The sequence below is a fragment of the Amblyomma americanum genome, chromosome 1 (assembly GCF_052857255.1).
Source record: "Amblyomma americanum isolate KBUSLIRL-KWMA chromosome 1, ASM5285725v1, whole genome shotgun sequence".
Classification (NCBI taxonomy): Eukaryota; Metazoa; Arthropoda; class Arachnida; order Ixodida; family Ixodidae; genus Amblyomma; species Amblyomma americanum.
In genome coordinates, this window is record NC_135497.1 from 458,202,285 (window position 1) to 458,227,880 (window position 25,596).

At 46.1% G+C, this 25,596-nt stretch overlaps 1 protein-coding gene across 1 annotated transcript in view; it reads left to right on the forward strand.

Annotated features, from left to right (window-relative positions):
• Nucleotides 1-25,596, forward strand: part of LOC144116022 (cubilin-like) — a 264,621-nt gene that overhangs the window by 93,515 nt on the left and 145,510 nt on the right. Inside the window, exons 13-17 of the mRNA XM_077650682.1 lie at nt 2,904-3,114; nt 8,803-9,022; nt 10,921-11,069; nt 18,631-18,902; nt 21,314-21,446. Coding sequence (XP_077506808.1) covers nt 2,904-3,114; nt 8,803-9,022; nt 10,921-11,069; nt 18,631-18,902; nt 21,314-21,446 — 985 coding nt within the window. The remainder of the gene's footprint in view (nt 1-2,903; nt 3,115-8,802; nt 9,023-10,920; nt 11,070-18,630; nt 18,903-21,313; nt 21,447-25,596) is intronic.

The following is a 25,596-nucleotide window of genomic DNA, read 5'->3' on the forward strand; positions in this document are numbered from 1 at the left end:
ATATAGCGATATAGCTCCGCAATGCTATGGAGTATTTAGACTTGTGGCAGCGGTTGCCTCGCCTCGGATCTGTACTGTTTGCATGAGGGCAAAAGACACTAAAGGTAGCGGCCAATGTGAGTAATTCCACGCGCTTTTTTATTATGCGATTGTTTTACTCTCTTCATGCATACACTTCATCCTGCGTGGAGTTGCCGGACTTCTGTCTGCCGTCTTGGCGCAGGGCTCTTGAAGGCTTTAGCGTAAAAAAAGGCAACGTAAGCAAAATTATGCGTCCTTTTTTTGGCACCGATAGGTGAAACTAACAGAGACAAGCAGTACCGCGGCCAGCAGCTGGGTACGCCACTCAAATGCGTGACACGAAATATTTCATACTACTCCTGGTATCTTTCATGTTGACGAGGGTCGTTGTGGCGTCTCAATGTGAGAGATTAGCATCGACGCCGTACAATGCTTTCGAACGCTTGCCTTCATGCCTACGTGCTCCCGAGAATGCGCGTTCTTGACATTATTAGTGTGATATTATCCGGAATGAAGCTTCGCATCGTGCCCCCTCCCCCTGTTATTTTATTTGCCCTTTTTTGCACCGCACCCTCAGATGAAGGCCGGTCCCCGGCCGAAACGCCAAGAAAAGAACGATTGTTTCCTCACCATGAAGCGTATTGCCTCCTAGCTCTAGAAGGAAGCTATGTCTGTTATATATATATATATATATATATATATATATATATATATATATATATATATATATATATATATATATATATATATATATATATATATATATATATATATATATATATATATATATATATATATATATATAAATATTTTTAAGAATAGGTTTTCTGAGCTATGAAGGCGGCTTCTTCGCAAGAATAATACAAGCGGTGGTGGACGTCAGAAAACCGGTGAATAAAGTTAACTAGTTGGACGCCTAACTAATCCTAACTAATTTCAGGGGACTGACTTTTTAACTATTACAGCTGGACACCTGGTTGCAACTAGAGATTGTAGTCACTCGTTCAAAAAATTTCAAAAACGCGATTACCCTCGGCGATGCAATAATAGAGTGGAGGTTTCTGAATGCGTTCTCTAACTGTGCAAATCCCATTTATTGCCTAAAGTTCATATTTAGTAATTTAGGTAAATAACCTTAATTAACTAAAAAACGAATTGGAAAACAAAAAAATTGCATTTTGTGCACAAGGTGGCTACCAGCAATTTGTCGACTGTTTTCGCTTGCCTGCCTCTAATCTCATTTTTTTATCCATTGGCTCAAGTTTTCTCGGATATCCATACATACTACACTGCCCCTATGCCATATCCCTCGAATTAACCCTGTCCTGCGCCTACTTTAGCCACTTGAATGAGCTACGAAAAGCAATAGGTGTGACGTAAATGGTCAGGAAAAGAGAATAGATCAGGAAGCAATCACGAGTTCACGATATCCTAGTTGAAATCAAGAAGAAATGGTCATGGGCAAAGCAACGGAACGTACTCAAAATGAAGGCAAGCGTAGCAGGGGGCGTCAGAGTCAGGTAGACGGATGAGAATAATAAGTTGGTGTGGATGGTGCGGCCGCAGCTGTCACAGGACAGGGTTAATTGGAGGGACATGTGAGATGTCTTTGTCCGGCAGTGTGTTGTTAGCCTCCAAGCTTTCGCCTCTAAGGTGTACTGGCAAGATATGAGGGACTCTGGTAAACTACTATTCATTACCGGAGAGTACCAGAAAAATACGCTCCACCTTAAGAATATTTTTTTAGTTATTTCACTCGCATGGTCCGTCCCAGTGGTTTTTATTTTGTGACACCTCACAATGCTTCGCTGCCATCGTAAACTGTGCTGATTTTCCGCAACTGTTCAACATTTCATTCGGTATCTTCTTAATAGTTTTCTGACCCATTGTTCTGCTTTGCCTGTCTAGGTTCTTTATGATATTTTGCAAGCTGTCCTCTGATAGAGGGAACGTCATCAGCCAATCGGAGATTACTAATGTATTCTCCAGTACCGGTTATCCCCAACTCTTCCCCGTGCAGCTATCTGCACACCTTCTGTAAACACAAAGCGAACAGTAGTCGAGAGATTGTTGCCCCTGTCTGACACCATTCTTGATCAAGCATTTACCTCTTTCCCTATGGAGGGAGAACTATGGTGACTATGCAGCCGCTATCGCCGCTTCTAGTGTATAGAAGAGGCCATTGGTGTTATCATGCCGCAAAAGCCGCCTCTATACCTTCAAACGCCTATCTTTGAATATTACTGGTGGGATTCGCTGACACTTTCTGTATATTAAAATGAAATAGGCTGGCACACAAGTAAGTCCAAGTGGAACGCCACACAAAACGGCCGGTGAGGAAATGTACGTGGCCCTCCTCGCATTCTCATTCGTTGTGATACCAGAAGGGACACTTTTCTGTGGGTGAAGGTGTGCGTGCGCTTACGTGACGGCGATAGAGGAGACGACTCTCCTATACTTTCGTTGCTGTCTTCTCCTCTGTCGTCGTCAACTAATTGCGAAACTAGACTGTCATGCAGCACTGGAGGCCGGAACACGAGCATTTATGAAGTGGCACAAAATACAACAGCAACACAAATGGGCGCCATGATTAGTAATTACATCGGATTATTGAACATTCCACTGACTCCTGCAGCAGGCCTCGCACAGTACGCTCAGCTTGGCCCGTATGTAGCATATTTCGTGCGTCTCTGGGAATGCGTCATAATTGTATCTATGACATTTCAAGGTTAACAGCAGGAGACGCTTTGTATGGATAAACGCGCGGAAGGACGTATCGGTTGTTGGTGCCTTGTATGCTCTTAATCTCACCGCGCCGAGGTGATTGCAAGGAGGCCAGTTATGGCGGCCCTGCCCTGCATGAGCATACGCTGGCGGTGCAGATGCAGTTCGAGCTGGAGAGTGCCAACTACCCCAGCGACTATGAGGACGGCACGGACTGCGTGTACACCGTCCGGCGGGCACACGGCAACATCTGCCAGATGGCGGTCACCTTCCTCGACTTCCAGCTGCAGCCGTCCGACTCGTGCCGGGGTGACTACCTGGCCATTGATGGCACGCGCGTCTGCGGAGCCGTCCTACCCGGAACAGTTCGTGAGTTTCCATCTATCACTGCAGCCACAATGAGACTTACATTACGCTAAGGGAGAAATTCTTTTCCACCATTGGGTGCGTTTGCGTACGTCTACGAGTATTGATATGGGCAGCATACAATGAAATGAAGAGACAAAATAAAATTACATTTTGCAGCGGTATTTGCGAGCTGTTGTCTTCGCTGAATAGTAGCCTGAAGACATAGCCGTTAATTTTCGTGCCCACCGAGCCACTACATCTCCCTTCTACATCTACGTACGGTGAAGTTGACGTACGGAACCATGGCCTGCGTAGCGACTGCTAGAATTCAACATTTAGTGCGAAGCCACTCCTAGCCGTACTACCCGCGTTTCAGTGGTTTTTGCTTCGCGTATGTGTGAAGCCTCGGATTAGAAAGTGCACCTGGCTCACTGGGTCAGTGGACACCTCAATCGCGCTTGGAGGCTCGTGACGTGCTTTCCACCTGCACAAATCCGTGCTTTCGCGCAATATTTCGCGCTCAGCAATACTTAACCGCCAGCCATTTTTAATGCGAAAGCATTACTAGTCCCATTACGAGGAAAGCCGGAAGCGTGTGTGTATACTCTTTCAAAGATACAGAAAATCCCAGCATTGAAAAGGAAAATACGGTTACGTCATAAAGTGGCCTTGGACGCACACAGAAAGACCAGCACTGTTGTTGATTCAAGTAAGAAAGAAAAGGAAAGTGCACAGGCCTGCTCACTGGCTCAAGCCGAGCCACAATCGCTACCACGTGCAGATAGTAGGAGAGTTGAAGGATGGGATAGAAAGAAAGGATAGCAAAGAACGCGCTAAAGACCAGGCCGATCCCGGAAGTAGTGCAATAGCTGGCCAACCGGTGGCGGGAGTGAAGCATCCTTCAAACTCTCCCCCACATTTCCAAACATAAGTCCAATTGGACCCGTAACAGATACTCTACGGGGTCCGGGCCACGAGAACGAACATTTCAGGCATTCGTATATATGTCATTCGTCTATATATGTGTTCCGGGTGGTGTCATGCGATTTCTTGTTGCATGTAGAGTACATGTGCTAGTCGAGTTGGAGGCTAGCTTGCGACAGGGATTCGAACTGACGACATATGCGGCTTCAATTGTATGCCTTTTCAGACTCTTTACCGCTTCCCTTAAAGCACGGTTGAGGTGTCCGTCGAGTTGAGAGACAGTTCATACCCTTACAAAACAATATTCATATAAAATTGTGACGCAATCATTCGTCGTACACCGTTGCGGGTGGTGTCGTATGATTTCTTGTTATATATAGCGTACACGTTTTAGTCAGGTTAGAGGCTAGCTCGGGACAGGTAATTTTACAGAGTGATCGAGTGTTTCGTTCGGACCGTTGTGGAATCAGCGTTTGTGGAATCAGCGTTCGGAGGCGCGCCTTCGTTTCGTTTCTCAGGGCGCAACCAGCGTCGAAGTTGAACTCTTTTGATGGCACAATAATGCTTTCGCCTTCACAGCATGTAAGCAGTCTTAAGTGCCCTCTGATTTTATTTCTTCATCGGGACTCGCCGCGTTGGTTCAGTGGTGTGCACACTCGGCTGCTGACCCCAAGGACGCGGGCTCAATTTTGAGACTACTTTCGACGCAGCCAAAATGCGAAACACACCCGTTTGCTGTGGGATGCCAGTGGACGGTCGAGAAGCCTATGTCGTCCAAATTAATGCGGAACTCTCTTGTGGAGCAATTCTTTCTTTCGTCGTCCATGCACTCCCTTCATCCCTTTCCTCACGGTGCGTTTGAAGTGTACACTGTTAAGTGACGCAGTTATTGCACCCTTCCATTCCTTTCCTCAAAAGCAATTTCTCTCTTAGCGGCGCAGAACGAACGGATGAAAGATGAAATCGACGGTATTCAAAGCACAGCGCAAGAACCTATTAGTTGGGCACGCAGCGCGAAAGGCGCCGTCATCGGCCCAGCTGTCCAAGGCAGCTGGAAGTGAGGTGAAGCTGCGCCGCCGCCATTTCAAACCCCACTCGAATTGAAAATGGGATCTAAAAGCACTTCATGCCTAAAAAGCGGCTACTTCGATTCTCGGGTTTCCAGGCAATAGGCTATCGTTGTTAGCACGTGTTCGCTATTTTTGAGAAGCTAGCTAGCCTGGAGAAGCACTGAGCTCTTTGAAATTTAATAAGAGACTTTCATAGTGAAGACCTTTGCGGGAATCCAGTATCACGTATTTACACCGACAACTGCACCGTTTTAGTCGTTTCTCAACAACCGACACGGCACTCTTCATGATTATGTCGTCACCCCGTCGACAAATCACTTGTGTCAAAGATACCAGAAATATTCCGGAAAAACTGCCCTGGTTGCCTTAAATTGCTTATGTAGTATTACGCTCCCTTTTCTTCTAATAGCTTTCCAAGTTCCAGGGGTTATATCTCCCATAAAATTTTGTCCCGTTATGTGCGAAATTTAACGAACAAAGTAGAATAAATGGAAGCCGAACTGGAGCAAGGGCATTGTTCTTTTGACATGACTGGCTTCACAGATACATGAGACAGTGTATATTCTGTTTAAAAATTTTGGATCCCAAACATATCTCTTTATTCAGCGATGGAAAACGCGGAGCAGTTACCCTATACATGAAAAGCTGCCGCTCTTATTACGTTTCCGTTTACACATATATCTCCGAGGATTTTGAAGTTGTTACCGTTTTGTGCCGCAATATTTGTGATGCTTTTCTACCCCCCCCCCCCCCCCCCCCCCGAAAGGTAACGTTGATCTGTTCGTACAGTTAATTGAAATATTTCCTATATTAAATGCATTGAACAACTGGTGGGCTCTTTTGTTCGGGGATGGAAACATTGATCTTTCCGCAAACAATCCTCATATGACGAATCTCCAGGAAGACATGCTCTCTAATGGCTACGAGAACATGATAAAACTACCCTCTCGTATAAGCAAATTTTCAGACACATTAATTGATGTTTGCCTTCACAGTTTCATCCGTACACAACTGCTTCATATGTATTCTCGTGAAATATCAGCGATCTCTTCCCATTTTTTTGCAGTTTCGAATGAAGGAACATAGCGAACTCATAGAATACGAGCGTCGAATTATCATTAATGTAACATTGCAACATTTTCTGCCCTAAGGGCGAATACTTACTGCCTAATGGTAAATACTGACTGCAATGGAGTTTTGAACGAATCTGATCTATCAACGGCGTATGACTTTTTAAATGAAACTTTACACAACTATCATCTTGCTTTCCCACATGTGGTAATGAAAAAGCATAAAAACGTAAGAAGATCATGGATCGTATCTTTCCTGTTAAAACGCACAAGAATGCAAAAATTGTACTCTTTCACCGGTTCCTGTAAACAAAAGACAGTGATCACCTCACTGAAATTAAGAAGTGAACAAATAATCTGAATACGGAATTAAAGAAAGCAAAGCGCGCATACTATCAAAATAAATTCCCTGCGGTATTGCGTAATCCTAATATGCTTTGACAAGCATTTAACCAAATCATGTGCGATAAATCAATTTTGCCTTCCGAACTGAAAATAAATATCTCTTACTCCGGTGTACCTGAGTAAGATATATATATATATATATATATATATATATATATATATATATATATATATATATATATATATATATATATATATATATATATATATATATGGGGTATGTTGTGCTCTATGCGGACGACACAAACACCTTGTTTTCCAGTTCAGATCTCCGAATACTTGAGCAGCGCGCCAATACCTCGTTAAATGTGCTTCAGATTTGGCTTCGTGCTAATAAATTTCAAACTAAACATTAATAAAAGAGAATTTATGATCTGCTTCTTAAAATCAAGCCTCGAGATTATGAATTCCGCCTACGCCTTAGTGATTTTGATAGCATGCCGGTAGAATCACATAAATTTCTGGAAGGCTGTTTTCGCAATAACTTAGGCTGGTCTGAACATGTCGATATTTTCAAATATCAAAGTGTATTGGTCTCTTCTTCCGCCTTAGATATTTACTGGCAGTTCAAGCTATAAGGCAACTTCAGTCAATTCTCTCACATCTTATTGTAACTTGGATTCGGGTACCTGCACCAAGACTAATCAAGACTTCATACATTATCTTCACAAACGTGCGTTAAAGGGGCTGTGAAGGGGGCTCTAATAATGCTGCGGCATGCCTGGGATATTGAAGCACGCCGCTTTACGAATAGTGTCCAGCAAGAATTTTTTACATGCGCTTTGTAGAAGCGGGGTTATCTGTAGTTAAATTTGAATTTCAGCGTTTTCGCGTCTTTCCCTCTCCTCTCGTCACGTTTTGCTCGCTGGAAGGTAGGCGCTTCTTCGCCGACCCCCCTCTGCGAGCGGAGCTTCCCGACCCGCCGGAGCTAAGCGGCTTATTGGCCGCAGCCACAGTAGCTGCCCGGCGTCTGAAAGAATCTAACCAATGGCCACCTCTTACCATGTCTACGCAGATGCGGGGGACGGAGGAGGGCGCGAGCATGAAAAAGTCGCCGGGAAGGGCTCGCCAACTTTGACGCGTGATTGTGGGTCGTCTGCTGCGTGTAGAAGAGTATTATTTGGCTCTGGTTTTTCGTGCGAACACAGTGCAGTAAATAAGTGAGTAATGTGCTCTCCTCGGAAGGCGTTTCAGAGCCCCTTTAAGTCCGCACAGCGTGCAAGAGACAGACTTTTGAAAGGCTCAATGTTCAGCTATTTCTGGAACGTTGTAACTACAAATTAAGCTGTCTTTCTTTTTCAGGAACTTAACCGAGATTTCGCCTCGTTTCCTGAAACATATATTGATAGGCCATTATCCCAATATTTGTGTTTGATTTCTTTGGTTGCGCTTCGAACACCGACACATTGCGGTTCTCATTCTGTCCACCATTAGCTAGTGCTGTTATGTAATAAGTATCCGACACTTATTCCGTGTGCTCAAGAAAGCCGTGGCGTACAGTCGTGAGTAAGAAAGATTAGCACCAGCGACGTGCAACCGCAGAGGCAGGTAGCAACGCTCGGCGCTGTGGTTACGAACACGCCGATAACAAAAGTGCCAGGTGTGCTCGCAAAGCACGGCGCCGCGCCAGCCACGCGATGTGGTTTTCGCCACTCCGGTGACGTCATTGTGCTAATCTTTTTTGCTCGCGATTGTACCTCAATTTAAAACGCAAACCAGGTCCATCCTTTTATTCCCTTAACACTTTATATATCAGTCTATGGCTAACCATTCAGCTGATGAAATGTGTTGTGGGAATGTGTTTAATAGCATCAATATTTTCTTGTATCACCTTGTTTCACACTCAAATGAGCTCGACGAATATATATTCACTGTATTTTAGTATTCCACTGTTTAAATCTTTTTTTTTTTGGGGGGGGGGGTAACAAATTGTCCTTATTTTAGCTAACAGAGATGTATTCTAATTCTTTCAGTAAACAACCTTTTCTATTGTTTCTGTAGTGCTTTTGACTGCCCCAGAAATGTAAACGAGGTGCAGGCTTGGTCAGGAGGCTTTAACGCCTCCGTTTTCCGAAACTCGTGGCATATTGTACTATGCATTATATGTGCAAATAAAGTTAAAAACTTCGAAATTTTCGGCACTTGTACTGCAATATCTGAGTGCAGGCTGGAACCGAGTACGAAGACGCGGTTCAAGCTCAGTTTCTCAAAACGTGCCTCGGCGTTTCATCCTCCGGCAGGCGTGATGGACTTCCGGGAGCCGCAGAAGGTGATGCGCTTCCACACGGACGACTCCCTGAGTGACCGCGGCTTCCACATCGCCGTCCGCCAGAACGAGTGCGACGACGCCACTACCACGCCGCAGGACGGGGACGGCTGCGACGAGACCATCAACAAGCAGGAGGCCATGCTGCAGAGTGTGAACTTCCCGGCAAACTACGCCAACAACCTGGAGTGCAGGTACGCCGCTTCCACCTTGAGAGGGGGCCCTATCGCCCAGGAAAGAAAACCAGGCTGCAGCATGAGGGCCCAGTCGTCCGGTAGAATGTGACCTTGTTAAAACAGTAGCCAAATGATTGCCTCTCTACGGGCTGTATAGTCGGCTCAACACCATAACGAAGGGGCGAACTTCCCTCAACGGCGTCGACTGCTTGTCATGACGTCGTGGTTAATCCGGTGAAATGTGGTTAATCACTTAGCACCAGCCAGCGCCTTGTGATGTCGCACTAGACGGCGCATGGGGATGAACCACGACGTCATTGGCTAGACGGATGCCTTTGAGAGGCATGCTCCCCTTCGTTTTAGAATTGTTTAACTCGAGAACGAAGTGGCAGATGAAAATGAAGAAAACTAATAAACAAAAATAATAATGCCTCGCTATATTCAATCCGGCCAGTGCAAAAAGTGATTTATCGGGCGAACATATGTGTACAGAAAGAAGACAACTTGAAGATGGGAACCAGTCCAATAGACAGTAGTCGCATTATTAATGCCCATCACTCCCGGCCGCCCTGTATATAAAAATGACTGGAAATGTTACTGATGATGTTCTCCACTGTCTGGAACAGCGTTAACTGGCGCAGAAACGGTTGCGCAGGATCGCGACTCTTCGAGAATGATCTCTATTTTGATCATTCCGTTTTGATTACATTTGTTCCTCTGCTATTGGTCGTTGATCCCGGTGACGTAAACCGTAGAAGCAGACATCACGGTGGTTATGGCAGGAGCACGCCCATGTTATAAAACATGCATAAGCGCGTCCCATGGCCGTGTCGCATCGGTCGACTGGCACTGATGAATGACGGAGCACGATGACGCGTCTTAAGCGCTTGACTGGCTTTATCAGCGCTTATCTTGTCTCAGCAAAGAAAGCGCTGGGTTTTTGGGCTTCCTTTTTTTTTTCTTGTCCATTAGAGCTGCGCTTTTCGCGTTCAACGAAAGCGCATGATGGTTCCCATAGTATTTGCGGCTTAGCCGGAGTGGATGTGGCGGTGGCGCGACCAGGCCAGACGTGCCTTGCTTACACACCTCACGTTGCTTCGTCGCGATTGACGTCGCAACGAAATGGGATAAAAACGAAGCGAATCGTTACAGCGCCTGGTTGTTGTAATATCGAGCAAACGAACAATGCCTTTTTCGCTTGACCAAGAGCGTCAAGGCAGTGAGCGAGCTGGCTGCGATAAACAAAGCAGTGAGCTCCTGGTTGTTTCCTGGTTTCAAACCTTTTTCAATTTTTTCATTTGATTATGTATAGTATCACAGCCCTTATCTGTTTTTGGCCTAAATTTCTGCTATCTTTTACTTCCATTGTCATGACCCATAAATGTAGTTTCCCCATTGTCATTCTGTCTTTCTTCACCACGTGCTTGTCTCAGTGTGGAGCCTTGTACACTCCGCTCATCTTTTAGTCGATCTGTTTATCTCCCTTTTTGCCGCGTTATCTGTTTGGTTCTTAACCTTGACAAGCTTGAAAAGCGCTTTTTGCAGTAAGTTTCAGTACACGATGTCTCTTTCTTTCAGTGTTCCCCCGGCACCGTGCTTTCATTTTGTTATTTTATCGTAATTTTTTGCTTATTTTCACACGCTGTAATCCTGATTGTGCTCTTCCTTGCGCATGCTCATCGCTTGATGCTGGTGATCGGCTCCTATATATTAGACGTGGTGGCTTTTCGAAATATAAAGTTGCAAGTTAGCGCCTGTCCTGTCCACTTCTGTGTCGTCCGTGTCCTTTTTGCGCTATGTTTTCTAAGAACTATTACCAACTAGCCCAAACCAAGCTACTGTTAAAACAAAGCAGGTTGTTCATAAATAGCACACCACAAATAGCCGCAATACAGATTAAGAGCCTTGCTGTGCAGGTATACGGTGCGGAAGATGAGCTCGTCGGTGTGCCGCCTGGAGATGAACTTCGAGCGCTTCGACGTGGAGTCCAGCACCGACTGCGAGTATGACTACCTGGACATTGACGGTCATCGCCTATGCGGGATCTTCTCCCGCAATACCACAGGTATGATTTGCGTAGCTACAGCAGCGCCAAGGCAAAGAGAAAGCTCTTGTAGCATAGTCAAAGAGCGAAATATCTTTCGGTGTAACGACTGAGGCTCGGCTGCTCTCACCTACAGGCCCAAAAGGCACTGGTTGAGCGCGCCCGGGCAAGGGCCGACGCCATTAGGGTAATGTACTAGGGACCTCCATCTTGTGTTTGTGAGGGCCAGCCCCTTAGAATTCGGTCAGATCATACCTCCCTGCACCTTTTTTCGAGGCAATAAATGTCTTTCACCACTCCCACCATCGCACACGCAGCGTCACGTGTTACATTACAGAAATTAGTGGTATTTCAGGAAAGGAAATGGCACAGTAACTGCCACTTCTCAGTGGACATCCCAACCGCGCAGTGAAGGTATACAAAGTTGGGAGTAAAAGAAGAAACAAAAAAGAGTGTTCCGGAATATTTTTTACCACCTGGGGATTTTTAACGTTACCCGCCGCGGTGGCTCAGTGGTTAGGGCGCTCGGCTACTGCCCGGAGTACCCAGGTTCGAACCCGACTGCGGCGGTTGCGTTTCGATGGAGGCGAAACGCTAAAGGCGCCGTGTGCTGTGCGATATCAGTGCATGTTAAAAATCCCCAGGTGGTCGAAATTATTCTGGAGCCCTCCACTACGTCTCCTCTTTCTTCCTTGAATTCTTCTCTCATTCCCTCCTTTATTGCGTCCCTTACGGCGCGGTTCTGGTGACCGCCGAGATGTGAGAGAGAGATACTGAGCCATTTCTTTTCTCCAACAACCAGTTTTCACTTTTTTTCATCTTTAACGTGTACTTACGTCTCATAGCACACGGGCGCTTTTTCCGTTTCGCCTCCATCGAAACGCGGCCGCCCCACACTGTAAAGGACGGAAGCCTGGCGTGTCGACAGCGGAAGGTCAGGAGAGAGTGAAAGCTGGCGAAACGAGCTGCCCAATATTTTGTCACTGCGAGGTTTAAGTATACACCTACAAAGTGAGCCAGTTATGCGTGTTTCGTTTCCTCAAAACCAAGAAAGTGTTTAGCCCGCGATTAGTATTAGGCCGTCTATAGCTCCCAGTATATTCTTATTCGCAGTCTAGACCTTCTGCAGTATTTGAGAAAAGGAAAGGCGCATAACTGGCTCACTTTGCCAGTAGACACCTCAACTGCGCCCTGAAAGAAGAAAACCGAACGACGACTCTCTTTCATTTATATATAATTTGGTTCTTTCCACAGGAAACTTTCCTCAGAAAATGCAGGCATCAAAAGTAGTCGTACTGTACAAGGGGGTGACAAAAACAACTTGTCGAACTACCGTCAGATATCTATACTACCTGTTTTTTCTAAGGCCTCAGAAAAATTAATACAATCTAGAATCATTATATTTGCATAAAAATGTAATCTAATTAGTTCCGCTTAATATGGATTTCGTAGAGGCCGATCCTCTGAACCAGGCCCTCCTGGCGCAGAAAGAATTTATTCTGAAAGGATTTGAAAACAAAGAGATTGTTGCTGGTGTATACATTGACTACTCCAAAGCGTTCGACAGCTTAAATCATCAGACTTTACTAAAAAAGTTAGAAACATATGGAATTCAAGGTATACCCCTGGACTTAATGCGTTCGTACCTGGAGCATCGGACACAAAAAGTTGTAATAGGCGAAAATCTTTCTTCTTATAAGCGTGTTACTACAGGCGTGCCTCAAGGAAGCATCCTAGGGCCCCTATTGCTTAACTTTTATGTCAGTGACATTGTAAACATTATTACAAATCCAGAATATATAATATACGCTGATGACACAACCCTTTTATTTCGAAACAATGATCACAGCCAGCTTGTATATAAATAACATTATCAATCAATGAAAAATTTAAGCGCTTGGAGCAAACTTAATTCACTGGACATAAATATAACCAAAACAAAAGCCGTGCTTTTTTCCACAAGGCAGTCTCCGATGCCTATCATGCCCTCAAATAATAATCTCCTTTTTGACCATGCTCCTATTGAAGTTGTTGATGAAATGAAAACACTTGGTGTTTATTTTAACAAAAATATGTCCTGGGATAGGCACATAAGTGAAGTAGTTTCACGCCTGTCAAAAACAGTAGGTATTTAGCAAAACTCCATTTCTTCCTACCGCCGAAAATGAAGCTACATATCTATAATTCATTATCGTTGTCTCAACTAAACTACTGTTCTCTTGTATGGGGTACAACTACACAAACAGATTTAAAGCGAATATTTTGCACTACAAAAAAGGGCTATTCGCCATATGGCTGGAAACGACTACTACACTCATACTGCGCCGCTTTTTCAGAATTTTAAAGTAATGTCAGTACACCATCTCTATTCGCATAACTTAGCAGTTCGCTACAAACAGCACATAACTTCCTCTGAGAGTACAATGCTTTCGATCGCTAATTTAACAACACTTACACGAACATATTCTTCGCGTTCTGCTCATAATTGGGTGGTACCGTTCGTAAGAACGACGTTTGGCCAGAAAATGCTTGCACATACTCCGCCCACTCTGCTAAACTATTTTCGCGAAAATAAAGTTAATATTGAAAATGTAAATAAGAAAAGAATACATTCATTCTTTCTCTCGCAAATGTAATTTTTCTGCTTTTCGTGAGGTGTGTTTCTCCTACGTCTTTTGGATTTTTTGCGGGTTTGTTGCTATGTACAATTGCTATTATTCGCTGATAATGTTTGTAATTCATATTGTGCCTTTACTTTTAACAACAAAAAGAATAAACTATGCGTAGTAAGAGCTGAAATGTCTGCAATGGTACTGGGATGTACTGCCTAAATTGTAATTGCACCAAATGTTACTACGACACCTTGCTGTTTTGCCATATAATGGGGCCCGAGCGCCGTCAAGTGAACTAACCTTCACTCTTTGTCTCGGGTCCGTCGTTTCATTTTGAAATGAAAAACTTCAAACTTCAAACTAAACGCTCGTTTCCAGCTAGCGTTCGGGTTTTGCTATGACGGCGCGGTTGAGGTGTACACTTGCAAAGTGATCCAGTTATGCGTCTTTCCTTTCCTCAAATCGAGCGAAGGTCTAGTCCACTTTTGACACTGTGGCCTAAACTGCGAATAAGGCTAGACTGGGAACTAGACTGTGTGGCTTTCTTCGTGTAAGCAGGCACTTGGCTGTACCGGGAACGAAGAACTGAAAGGAGCCGCAGAACAGCGCTACGAATCATTCGTGCCTCTCTTATAGCGAAAGTTACACTACGCTACACTACAGCCGCTGTTTACGCTGTTAGTTTTGCAGAGTCGTCATATAAACGTGCACGTAGTTTCTATACGTTGACAAAATGTAGGCAAGAGTGAGCTACTTCAATCTGACAAATGATATCACAGATTATATTCTTTATTCCCTCAATTAGCCTTTGAAATCAGCTTGGGTGGCTTACTGGAAACGTACTATACGGGAGCAAGACGAGACGGTAAATAGGACTCATGGCATCATATAGCTCTTCAAAACTGATATCTGGGCAATTGACGGGAACAAAACACTTAAGGTTGTAGCGTTGCATTGCCAGTAGTCATGAGAACACTCGAAGAGCTTTTCAGGAGATGGAAACACATCAGTTCATCAACTAGGCGTTGGGTCGATACACTGCATAGAAAATTTATAAGTATCGGCAGCACCAGCGTTTGCACGATTTACAAAGTACGCAAGCAGAAAGCGCTGACTGTGAATTATTCTTGTAGGATTTCTCGAAAATATCTTGAAAAAACCGTCTTGTAAATATGAAGTAATGATTTCTATGAATGATCCCTTCTGAAGCGTGCAACGTAGCCAGGAACTTATCCAAACTTATAAAACAGTAACGTCGTGGCGTTCCTCGACCAGTGCAAGACGCGCACAGTGGACACGTCCAAGAATGAATGGTGAGCATGGAATTGATTCGCCGTACGTAGTTATTAGGCTTAGGCAGAAACATTTGCCCGTGTATACAATCGCATCACAATTTGGTGTTGCCAAATGTGTTCCTTGTCGGCGTGCCAAGGGGTCATATGACATAGATATGAGGGAAGCCATCGAACCCAACGAACATAGGGGAATGAGTTTTTTTTTAATTTCTGGTGTCGATCATTAGGAAATTGATAGCAAAATTATTTTATGATTTAAGGATAACTGACTACAAAGCAGAAGACAAAACAACTACATGCCGCAGTGAGATTCGAACCAAATCCTTTGGAATTTAGCGTCCGGTGCCTTCTTGACTGAACTACGGTGACGGGTGTCCAATCTTCTGCTTTCGGTGGTATTTATGTGTAGTGTAACCGAAACTTCAAAGTGTTCACCAGCGACACCCTTGTCCGTAGCGGCGGACGTAATAGGTCATGTATTAACGCGAGCGTGACGTGGAACATCAACGAACAGTGAGGATGAAAGCTGCGCGAGAACATTCTTAAGCTACCTATGACATCAAGACTGCCAGAAACGAGGCACTCGTTAAGCTGTTGAGCAGAGAAGGAAAGCAAGTTGAGGGGCGCCTAATGACACACATATGAAGGAAGCCAACAGCTACCGTAGGCAAGGAGCATAAGGAATTGATTCTATTTTATATTAATTTGTGGTTTTGATGAATGGGAGATTAAAAGTGTATTTTTTTTTATCGCTTAAAGATAATCGACTAGAGAGCAGTAGTAAGGACAACCACATGCCGCCGGTAGAATCCGAACCCATGACCTCCGAATTTTGAGTCCGGTGCTCTACCAAAATAAAGAAAAAAGCAACATTCCCCTGTGCTCATTGCTTTCGCTGGCAGAAGCAGGATTTTCAGTTCAGTTTTCTGTTACTGGGCAAATAATTCGCTGCCGTGTCCAAGTAAACGCAATATCGTCGTAATATGAAAGAGAACATTTTACTATTAGCATGCACCAACGATTATACCACCCGTGTATTATGAGTGAGGAGCAGGTATGCAATTTGTTTTTCTTGGGTGCAAAGTTTTCTAGTTCATGCATGATAACTTTCACTTTGGCATGCTTGATGCAGAAGCACAGATGATTTTGGTACGCCCTTTCATATTTCTCGTACCTGTACGCACTCACGGTTATTCGTAAGCTGTGCTTTTTTAACTGATAGATCCAGGCCTAGCGCGCTGCGACATGAGGGCCTGCATGTGTTTATCGCACTTCCTTTATTTCGTGACGACAGTGGGCATGTCTGCAAATTCCAGGACCATACTACGCTAAGTGTGCTTATCCTGGTTGCCCTCTTCAGTCTCAGTGGTTGACGGTTCGCAGAGGACGCGCAAGCGTACAGCGACGAGGCTGTCTCGTTCCGAAGTCTTTGCTGCCTTCTTCGCGCCATGAGAGCGACTCTAGCTCTGGATTCATGTTAACTGATGTTTTAATGGCCCTGTCTACATTGTAGCAAACCTTCTCAGTCCCGAACGCAGCCCTTTGCGGCGCGTATTAGTGGAGACAAGCACGGGACATGCAGCGTAACGTGGGAGCTTGATCACTTGACTCTTGGAGAACGATATTTATCTCATAACACACAGATAATATAACTATATGCTCAATAACACGATATTTGCCAATGATTATTTCGACCGTCTGTGGCGGTGTCAAGGCGAGCGCGTGATTATTCCCAATGCTCAAGGAGTGGGATTTATAAGTTCACTATGCTGCAGGCAAGCAAAAAAAAATGAAATAGCTGTTACTTCGCTGAACAAAGAAACTTTAAAACACTCGCCGTCCACGGCGTGGCAGCCCTGAACACTGCGCAAAAGCAGGAAGCAGACGACGCGATGTGCTGGGGAGTCGATTTATGCCGTCAGCGATTAGGACAGTTGCCAGACCATCAATCTGTTCGTAACGATGCTAAAAGATAAATTTTAAATTGGCTGCAACATAGACGGAGCTGAAACTTTGAGGGTCTGTAGCTTGGCACAGCAATAAACAGTTTATACTCTGAAACTGAGTGTCATGGCCGCTTTAATGATAGGCTTATTGACACGAAGTGAAAAATGCTGGCCACTGGTTTTGCCGAAATCAGTAATTTTCTTGCGTGGCTGCTGCGTGGCCGCACTGACTGAGACACGAAGATGGGCGAGTAAGGTGTGCATAAAACGGGATTAGCATTGTTCACAGCAACGGATCCTAGTCTATCCGCTCGACCCGAAATGAAACGATTTAAATACTTTAGCAGTTGCACTGTAACAGCTTGGCTTCTACTGCTGTTCCAATGCTTCAATTATGCTGTCAGGAATTCCGCCATGGGAAAGCAGCTTATCCCGTTTGGGCATTTCTTATGCGTTGCCAAAGCGCGAATTTAGTGCATTATTCTTCCTTTTGACTGCCTCTATCGAAATGCTATAAGTGTAGCCCATAGTTGCCGAGTTAACCTGATTGTGAAATCGGATTCGGTTTGTGCAAGTACATCTTGTGTTTGATTTAAATAATCAAGTGCTCTCATTAGCTCGGATGACGCGAGCCATATATTGATCAGTGTTCTTTTATCAAAGGAAATGAGTTCTTTTGGCGGCTTCCTTGAATCCTCCCGGGGCGGCTGAGAATTTAGTTTAACCTCGGCGAAATCAGTGCGTTTTTCGCGATAAGTACACAGTAATAAAAACACATCAAAGTGTCTGTGTAATTCTGTTTCTTTAAGCCAGGACAGATTTAACACCATGCACTAAAACAGTACTGAAGCAAGCATGGGCATGGCAAGAGCAGCAAACAAATGCTGGTGAAAAATTCTCTGGAATTCGGCGGTGGTTTAGTAGGCTCACGTAGAATTAGTGAGAGTGACTGATAGACAAATTTACTCACTTTTCTGGCAACGCCGATTGCCCTCTCCGGACAGTGGTTTTCGAGAGATTTGAGCTAAAATAAAATACTGCGTTTTGTTATAAAAATACGAAACAGATGTGATGACAGGCTGTGCGCTGGCTTCGGTTGGTAGGATGGAGTTCTACCCTATCTCTCTCCTCGCATCGCATCATGGCTCGGACTTGCAGTTGAGGCATAGCGCGTATGCCAATAGTTATTGTTGACTTCCTTTGGTGACTTAAATTATTTAGCAGTGTCTCGGTAGTCTAGGCGTAAAACTATTGAGGAGCTAGCGCACAACACATCGATGCTGTGTTGAGAGGAATACCGCAGAAAAAGTAGTTACTGATAATCGATGTAAACCAGCGTGTCTTGTCACTAACTGTCTGGCGGGGTTCGCAGTGTAGTCTGTCGCATTTTGACGATACGTCTAAAAATCTGTAATGTTGGCTTAAGGTCGGCTTAAAGATTTGAAAACCCACTCAGCAATAAATATGCGCTAGGGTAAATGCAAAGTGGCGAAAAGGAATTTGGTTTAGCTGCCAAAGATGCCTTTGTTATTTGAAGATATATGTACTGCAGCAAACCCAAATCAGTGATGCTCTACACCAGAGTTCAGTGACAGCTAGCTGTTGTACAAAGGGAAGGGGTTCCACCTAACATTACATTGTTTATTCATAATAGCGGACCAACTTTCGGTCCTACACGCCTATAACCCATCGAAGCACGATTTTGGAAGGAGTGCTCCTGTGGGTGCAGGCATGTACGACTTCGACGAGAACGAGAAACAGCTGCGATTTCACTCGGACGCTGCCAACTCGCGGCCAGGCTTCCAGATACGGCTGCGCCAGGTCGAGTGCGCGGACGAGTCACCCCGGCCGCCACCCTTCCGGCCCCTGGGACTATCACCTGCCGGCGATACCCATCACAAGTGCGACAAGATCCTCACCACCCGGTTGTTCGACGTGCGCAGCCCCAACTACCCGGGCGGATACGCCGAAAATCTGGACTGCAAATACATCGTCTTCCAGGTCTGTGCGCCGCAACACAAAACAGAGCTGTTCGGGTAGCAGAGCTGACGCCATATCTTGCCTCGCGCCAGTGGAGGGTGGCGTGTGCTTTCCGAGCAGGACATTTTTGCTGGGCTATTTGGTGCATCGCAGTGGACAAGGAAAACTGCGATATGCAGACTTGGAGAAGGGAGGGGCTTGTTTTTGACCTTTTTATCTCCCTTTGCGCCCGCTTTAGTAGCGCTGGCTTACTTGCGCGCACACCGAATGACCTGCGCTGCAGTTGACCCACCTGAGCTGTGGAAGCTCCTTTGGAGAGAGGTATTTGCTCACCGATTCCAAAAGAACAAGTAAATAGTTTGGCTGCTGCTTTCTGTTTTTTGGGGGGGAAAGGAAATGGCGCAGTATCTGTCTCATATATCGTTGGACACCTGAACCGCGCCGTAAGGGAAGGGTAAAGGAGGGAGTGAAAGAAGAAAGGAAGAGAGAGGTGCCGTAGTAGAGGGCTCCGGAATAATTTCGACCACCTGGGGATCTTTAACGTGCACTGACATCGCACAGCACACGGGCGCCTTAGCGTTTTTCCTCCATAAAAACGCAGCCGCCGCGGTCGGGTTCGAACCCGGGAACTCCGGATCAGTAGTCGAGCGCCCTAACCACTGAGCCACCGCGGTGGGGCGCTGCTGCTTTCTGCGCCGCGTCATTCATGACGACTAAAGTAGCAGGTGGAATGCAGGGTGTTTCGCGCCTAACTTGAAGTGATATCTGAACATTTTTGAACATTCATTTAGTATGAGCGAAACTTGAGTTTTCGCAGTCGCCTCGTTTCCGAAGTGTTTTATCTATTACTTTATCTATCACAAAAGGGCTAAAATCAATTTTGAACGGCTGGAGGCAGAGCATCCAGTTAGAATATATTTCGAAGCCGAAAGGAGACTCATCAAACACTGTGGTTTCCGAAATACAAGGTTTTTATAACATTCCAAACAAGCTCGCGAGATACAGCTGCTTTGCTTGTGCTGATGGGGAATGCGGCTGCACCAGGCTGGTCATCCGATCAGACCGGCCACTAAAGAGATGGACACCTGGGAGCGAGTGGCCATTCGCAGCACGAAAAATTGGATGACATTTTTTTTTCATCGAGAGTGACCCTATCCCGGATTTCTATTTAGTCTCCAATTTTGTAAATGAGTGTTTACTGGTTTATTCGATATATAAAAACGCCTAAAAAGGGCGCGAGGTGACCACGTATATCAGAGATTTAGGTGCGTTCCATTGGAATTTACTACTCTCGCATAGGACTTATTTCGTGTGTCAGACATTATAAGACTGTAGGGCGCAATAATGCATTCTCTAAAAATCGACTTAGTGGAGTGTACACGCTCCCGCACTGGGACGGCGCGGGAGCGTGATAAGCACTGGTAGGAACGAGGAGCGTGGGGGCTACATTGAACTCTTGTTGCCTGATAGACAAACACGGCGAGCAGGCCGACTTGCAAACAATTTTTTCGTGGCATCGAATCGCAAGCACCCACATGTATTGCAGTCTTTCCTTTCGTAGCTTCAGTGAAAGAGCCGCAAAGTTGGAGCGAAAATTCAACGAACTGTTTGACGCGACCATTCCCAGAGCCCTCAAACTGATCGCGAGCTACCTTTCCTCCTCTCAAGTTCACTACTTAGCACTGGTCAGGCATTAAATCAACGAACAGCATTTTCGTTATATTTATTGTCGTTTCGTCATTTTCAAAGATTCTTTCAACCCCATCTTCCTCGTTATTTGAAGGTGCGTATTCTTGTGCTACTTTTGCTTTAAATCAATTTTGAGCGTTAATACGGTGACTACTGCGCTTTCCTAAATGATGACAAATACCTCTATTTTCCGATGTTTCTTCGCATACTGAAAATCTTTTTTTTTTCCTATGTTGCGGCCCTCGGTAAGAATCTACGTGTCTGTTAAGTACAGCTTCTGAGTGGGACAGTTGATACATCGCTTAATAAACCAGTAACTAAACAGAAAGATTAGCGTACAGGGCATGAACAGGCTGTGTGCGCATTTTAAGCCGCTCAGTTTGCTACTGCTATTGTCATGTATAAAAGAAACCGGGATATGGTGAACGCTATAGGAAAGAGTGTGGTGATTTCGCAGAAAATAAAAGTAAGCAGATTTAAGGCAAAAGAATAAAACAGCAAAGTGTTTTACACCATGATGAAACGGCGGCAGACTTTTGGCATCGTGCAGTGCAGCCGCGTACTGCCTCATCTCCTTCATCCGCAAAATGTGAAAACTCAAAGGTTGAAGAAATTTGAAGACTCGCGTAAGTCAGAGTGTGGCCACGCACACGTACACCCGTCTGGCGCGCGCCCAGTGCCAGGTTCCCCCCCCCCCCCCCCCCCCCATAAACGTCGTTTTTTTTTCGCCTCGGACTGTGCAGGCGTCACGCGACGTCTGCAGCATCGAGTTCACCTTCATCGACTTTGACGTCGACAAGGAGAACGAGTGCTTCTCAGACTTCCTTGAGATCGACGGAGAGCGTGTGTGCGGTGTCCTACCGCCGGGTTCCAAGCGTAAGTCTCATGCCTTGCTTGCGCTGTGCCCTTTCGATGTTGACTAGGCATAATATACTTTTTTGTTGAGCCGGATGCGAAGAAGAGAGATGCCGTGGCTGTGTTTGCGTTCCACAGAAAATGTTCTCTATGTGCGTCAACGCGATTTTCTGATAAATTCTACAATTTAATAAAATACCTCCGCAAGGTTTCGGCTCACGCGAGTGCCTGGCAAAGGAAACATGGAAATACGTCCATATTTCCTTTGGAAGAACCTTAAAATCTTGTTGCGCCCTCCACAAAACATCACCTGAGTGACTGTCTTAATCCCGGAGCCAAGTTATATAGCATTGGAGACAAATATCTGTGTCCCTCTTGTTTATATCAGGACAGGAACAGCTGTCACGTAGCCAACTTTACCGGTACTGGTGTTGATTTGAATGCGTCATGTCATCTGTATATTGCCCTCATAATGAACATTTGGTGCAATTGGTATCTCTTGAAGCTTATCAACTTCAGCGGGGAACACACGGGGTCCCATCGCTTTTTTTTCGTTTCTTGGAGACCGTGTTCACGAGATAGTTGCCAAACTACCACCCTGCGCCGCATAGATACAGTACAGCTGGCAGGACGCCGTTCCTATCATATGAATGTGACCATGTGTAGTCGTGAAGGACTTGCTTCTAAAGAAAGCAAAAAAATAATTCGGAAATACTTTAAGCAATCCCCGTGGGATAGTTAAACACATAGCTAAAGTAAAATTGTCGCACCAGCGCAAATTAATGAGTGGGATTATGTGGGCTGTAGGGTGAGCACATGTGGGTATACGCGCACAGGCTTTTTTTTAAGCGAAATTTATTGCCCCAGGGCATCAATGCTGGGTGAAGGTGTGATGAATGATCTAAATGAATGGAAAAAGGTTAGCGGATTTGATGAAGTCCAGTAAAGAACGATGGTGCGGTCCCTGCGTCAAGGCAATGTATGAAGAAGGGTTGCTTGGTGAAAGACCTGCTACCATCAGGTGCCGGATCCTTGTAGGCTTGAGAGCTGGGCAGTCCCACAGTAAGTGATGAATGTCGGCCTCAATGTCCTCGTGTTTACATACCGGACACCCTGGCCGAGGAAACAATTCTCGGTACTGAGGCCACTTCCGAGTGATGGCTGGTGTGAGGGCAACCCCGACCCGGATCCTCCTAAGCGCAACCTCCTCTGCACGGGTAAGACCAAGGGGGAGGGTTACCGCACACGGAGGGATGAGAGCACGTGTGCGGCGCCGGAGGAGTTCCTTTCTTGATGAAAGGAGGGTAAAATTGTCCAAATGAAGGAGCCGAGGCGGTGATGAGTTTGGATTAGCAAGGCGGGTCGCTAAATCTGCCTGCCTTTCATAGGTCAGCAGATCCCGTGGGACCCACTCAGTACGTACTGGCTGCGGGATGAGTGCCGCGAGCCGGTGGATGTCCTGACATATCGTGGGACAGCGGCTAACACGTCGTAGCAACCGGACAGCTTGTAGGACGTCAGTGCGGATGACAATGCGGGCTGCAGGGAGCACAGTTAAGTCGGCCACAGAGCAGAGTGCTTCTTGAACTGCAACGAGCTCAGCACAAAAGTACGAAGGGGGTTCCCTAAGCTGAAACCAAGATGTTTGATTCAGGGCAGGTCTGCACGGGCAGTAGATAGCTGTTGTTGCTTTGCAGTCTTGTATGCTTGCGTCTACGTAGACAACAATGGATTCTTCAGGCAGGCAAGCATCTTGTTCCTCAAATTTCTGGCGAAGCAATGATGCCGAATGAGCAGATGTTGGCCGGCGATTATCTGTTGGCTTGTTGTCGCTGAGCTGTACAAACTTCCATCGGGGAGGAACTGGCGTTGGCGGCTGAAGAATGGAGTGACATAAGTCCTCAGTGCATGCGTGGAGTGCGATAGACTGGTCTTAAGGCTGCGCGCTTCACGGCGCTGCTGCACCAGTTCATCAATGGTATTGAGCTGCGAATTCTCTTGTAAAGCTATGACCGGTGTGATGCGTGGGAGACATGTAATGGTCCTCATAGCCTCTCGGTTCACGGCTTCAAGGCGAACCCATTGGGCTCTTGTAAGATGTTGAAACTGGGCTTGATACGTGGCTGCAGAACTGCCCTCACCAAATGCCGTGCAACGAACGAGCCTGCGCCACCAGTTTTCGGGGCAATTCTTCTAATCAAACCCAAAGTCTGAATAGCTTGCCTTTTTGCCTTAGGAAGCCATGCAGTCGCTGATCCTGATTGGTGAATCATTAAGCCGAGGATTTTTACACTCGGACTTTCGTGTAGTGGGGTTCCTGATAGACAAAGACGGATTGGACTTGCAGCAAGTTTACGGCGTCCCCAGCGTTTGGCGACTGACGTGTATGTTGTTTTATGCACGCATAGTTGAAGTCCGATGGATGATGCGTAATTACAGGTAACATCCAAGGCAGATTGAAGGGCAGCCTCCTGAGTACGGAGATCTTGGTGAGTACTCCACACCATTATGTCGTCAGCGTACTGAAGAAATTTTATGACACGGATGTCATGTAAGCGCCAAACCAGCGGGATGAAAGCAATATTAAATAACGTCGGCGACAATACTGATCCCTGGAGCACGCCGCAGAGAGGAACAAATGATCCGTCCGCTTCGCCGCTGAGGCGTATTGCAAATTTTCTGCCTTCAAAAAATGATTGGACAGAATTACGCACTCTCAGAGGGAGATGAAGCATGCCAATGGGGTTCAGAATGGCGGCATGACTGATGTTATCATTTGCCTTTTCAACGTCCATTGCTAAAACAGTACGCACATTGCGGCTGCGGGTAGATGAAAAAATTGCAGATGCTAAGACAGCCAACCCGTCCTCTGTACCAATATATGGACGAAAGCCGATTTGTGCTGGGTGATAAAAAACGTGCTGCTCTAGCCACCATGACAGTCGTGTGGCTAGCATTTTATCCGCCAGCTTACACAGCGTAGGGGTTAAGGAGATAGGTCGCAAGTTGGCGAGGTCCGTCGGAGGCTTTCCTGGTTTCGGGATAGGAATCACGACAGCGGATTTCCAGCTGTCGGGCACTTCGCCATCCAACCATACTTTGTTTATGGTGTCAAGTAGTTTAGGGAGCGCAGCGCTACTCAGGTTCTTGTACACCTCGTACTGAATATTGTCCGGGCCGGGCGCTCTTTTCCGTTTCGCATCATCTATCGCAGCCAGCAACTCAGACATAGAGAATGGCACGCAATTCCATCTATGTCGCCATCAGACGGCATTTGATATACATGCGCTGGGATGCCTGCCATATTTAAACTAGCGGATGAAGAAGGCACAGGATCGTATTTCGGGAAAAACTTTCGCGCTGCTTCTTTGGCGAAATCATCTGGCGACAAGTTAGCCGCGAAGCATGCGGTTGCCGCTGCGTCAGTCGTACGGCGACCGCGTTCCATTGTACGGAATGTTCGCCAGAGAGAGGCATTCGAGGATTTTGCAGAAAATTGTTCGCATCACGCATGCTTCTGGCGCCGAGAGAGGTCGCGTTCATATTTGGGAGCGTTAGCTGTAAAATAGTGCAATCGCATACGTGCCTCCGACGAAGTAGGGTCTCTCGTAGCAGCCAGCTCGGCTTGGCGGCGTGCCGCCCACAAGTTAAGAAGGCCGAGGTCTGGTGCCGGTCGAGCACCATCAGTCCAGGTGGTAGTTGTAGCACTGTTGAGCGCTGTTTGTATGCGCTCAACAAGGATTGGCGAAGAATCTGAGGAGATTGTCCATACAGGAGCGGGAACTGTCCCAGTTGATCACAGAACATTTGTAGCATAAAGGTCGGAAATGTGAGGTGTGAAGATCGATGATGATAGGGTGATGGTCACTTCCCCAGCAGTCTGGCTCCATGTGCCAGGAGGGAGTACCTGGTCCCGACCACCACGTCAAGTCTGGAGCATAGGAAGCACTGCGAGTTTGACGCACTGGCCGTGTTGCTGTCCCAGGATGGTTGAGCAGCACAAATTGGGCATCCGTGAAGGCGTCCCGCACACGCCTGCCACGAGGGCTTGAAGTGGGGTACCCCCAATCCTGGTGAGGGGCGTTAAAGTCGCCTCCGACTAAAATCGGACACCCGGGATGCTGCTGACGGACACTTGTTAACCAGCCAAGATTAATACGGGAGGAAGCAC